The following is a 2,145-nucleotide window of genomic DNA, read 5'->3' on the forward strand; positions in this document are numbered from 1 at the left end:
CTCTCTTGTGTCTGTCCATGGTAGAGGAAACCCGTTGAAAGGCTGCAAAAAGGCAGCGCACGCGAGGCTAACGTCCGCAGGTCGCTAGCTGCGGCTGGTCTGGTAGATGCCACGCATTCTTCTCGATCCATTCCACCACCTCACGCACGCCCCCAAAACATCTCTCTCTCTCTCTCTCTCTCTCTCTCTCTCCGTATGTATAAATCAAAGAGAATGAGATGAAAAGGAACAGCTAACCCGTGTCATACAAAACTTGCCCGGCCATCTCTCTCTCACCACCATCACCACCACTAGTGTTAGCTTGGAAGCAGGAGAAGGGTTCAAGACGGGGTTGCCAATGTGGATGCTTGGCCTCGGGGCTGATAGATTGCAGGCTGATATGCATCGCCTTCTTACCTTGCTTCTCCACCAGGTTTGCGTCGACCTCTCTCTCTCTCTCTCTCTCTGAGGGAGTGGGGTTGACGATCCTTGTGGTTTGTGTTGCTTAGGAAATCCTGGACGAACAATTCCTGCAGCTGCAACAGCTGCAAGACGAGACCTCTCCAAACTTTGTAGCGGAAGTTGTCACTATCTATTTCCGGGAATCAGAAAAGCTACTGACAAACCTCCGAGTTCTTTTGTAACTCTCTCTCTCTCTTGCTGCATTTTCTGATTGTGTTTCTCAATCGAGATGAATTGACGATTTTATAAATTAACTGTTTACATGCAATTCTGAAAAAAACGGAAAAATTAATAGGGCTGAGCGAGAGTTCACGGACTATAAGAAGATGGGGAACCACTTGAATCAGCTGGTGGGCAGCAGCTCCAGCATAGGAGCCAAACGAGTGAGAAACGTGTGTTTCGCTTTTCGCTCCGTTTCCGAACAGAATAACCGAGCTGGGTACGCTTCAAAATGGGTGCTTAATTTTTTGCCTTTTGTCCTTCCTTTTTGCCTTTCTGTTTTTTCTCCTCTAATCTTTTATCAGAAATAGAATGTAAGGGAATATGGTGATTCAAGGTTGTCCTTGTGCTTGTACTGCCAGGTGCTTGCGACTGTTAGAGCACCTCGAGTACGAATACTGCTTCCTTAAGAATAAACTGCACGAACTCTTTCAGGTGATCCATTTCTTTCTTAATTATCTCCCTTTTTTTTTAACGACTACTCGTCGAGAACCGGGTCATTTAATAGGCCCGATCCCCGGGTGGACCCTCCACACCCAAGCACTTACTGGCCCCACTAGGGGTGGCAAAACCTGACACGACCCGCCAACCCGCCTCTTAGGCGGGTTCGGGTTGGGCTTAAACTGACCCGTTTAATAAACGGGTCAACCCGCCTAACCCGTTTATTAAATGGGTCAGGTTTGTGTTAGGGGTATGCCAATCTGCCAACCCGGCTGACCCGTTTAATAAATGGGTTAGGCGAGCGGGTCAACCTGCCAACCCGCCAACCCGTTTACCTGACCCAACCCGTTTATTAAAAGGGTTGGGGGGTCGTGTTGGGTTACCCGTTTAATAAACGGGTCGGGTTCGTGTTTGCCACAGCCGACCCGTTTAATAAACGGGTTGGGTTCGGGTTGAGGTATGCTGACCTGCCAACCCGTCGGGTCGACCCACCAAACCCGATTGCCACCCCTAGGGCCCACCAGTTAAAGGCACGAGTCGGATGAAAGAGTCAGCACCTTCTCCCCAGGCTCGCTGATATTCAGGCAACCCGAGCCGCTGTTAATTATCTCACTTTCCTTAATGAACTTTTTTTAAGGATTTCTGATTTGAGTTAACTTTCATTATGGTCCCAGATTGAGCAGCAGCACGTCTTGGCAGCAGGAGTCAGATACCCAATGTTTGAGTGATATAGAGTTTGGCTGTGATAATATCAGATGTACTTGGCTGTCAATTTTTATTTCTAACTAATATCAATTGCAAAATTTGAAGGGAAAGAAAAGAGCGTAAGGGTGTTACTTGTCTGTTGGCAACTAACATGAAGAGTGTTATCAATTTGGTTTCTACTGTTCCATGGACGATGAATGAAACAAAGTTATTACCTTGTTGCTTTGTGACTTGTCTTCTGAGGAGAGGGACTTTCTCTTTACTGTTGTTGAATATGTACATGCATGATGCATCCGTTATCAATTAGTCGAAGGTCACGAGCAAGAAAGCAAGCCCAGG

At 47.2% G+C, this 2,145-nt stretch overlaps 1 protein-coding gene across 1 annotated transcript; it reads left to right on the top strand.

Moving 5' to 3' along the window:
* The first annotated feature begins 343 nt into the window (after positions 1-343).
* Positions 344-1,829, top strand: HP6 (histidine phosphotransfer protein 6). Its single transcript, XM_090017053.1, has 5 exons — positions 344-412; positions 489-619; positions 737-880; positions 1,023-1,095; positions 1,776-1,829. Exons 1-5 carry the CDS (start codon positions 344-346, stop codon positions 1,827-1,829), a joined length of 471 nt encoding a protein of 156 aa, XP_089873179.1.
* Positions 1,830-2,145: the final 316 nt, after the last annotated feature.

Source organism: Nuphar pumila, chromosome 9 (genome assembly GCF_984573655.1).
Source record: "Nuphar pumila chromosome 9, dmNupPumi1.hap1.1, whole genome shotgun sequence".
NCBI classification, from domain to species: Eukaryota; Viridiplantae; Streptophyta; class Magnoliopsida; order Nymphaeales; family Nymphaeaceae; genus Nuphar; species Nuphar pumila.

What these genes read in the sequence shown, in the direction of transcription:
- HP6 (XM_090017053.1), top strand. Translation starts at nt 344, where the DNA reads ATGCTTGGCCTCGGGGCTGATAGATTGCAGGCTGATATGCATCGCCTT. An exon ending in ACAAACCTCCGAGTTCTTTT is followed by an intron (nt 620 to 736) that starts GTAACTCTCTCT and finishes AAAAATTAATAG; the next exon opens with GGCTGAGCGAGAGTTCACGG. An exon ending in AACTGCACGAACTCTTTCAG is followed by an intron (nt 1,096 to 1,775) that starts GTGATCCATTTC and finishes TTATGGTCCCAG; the next exon opens with ATTGAGCAGCAGCACGTCTT.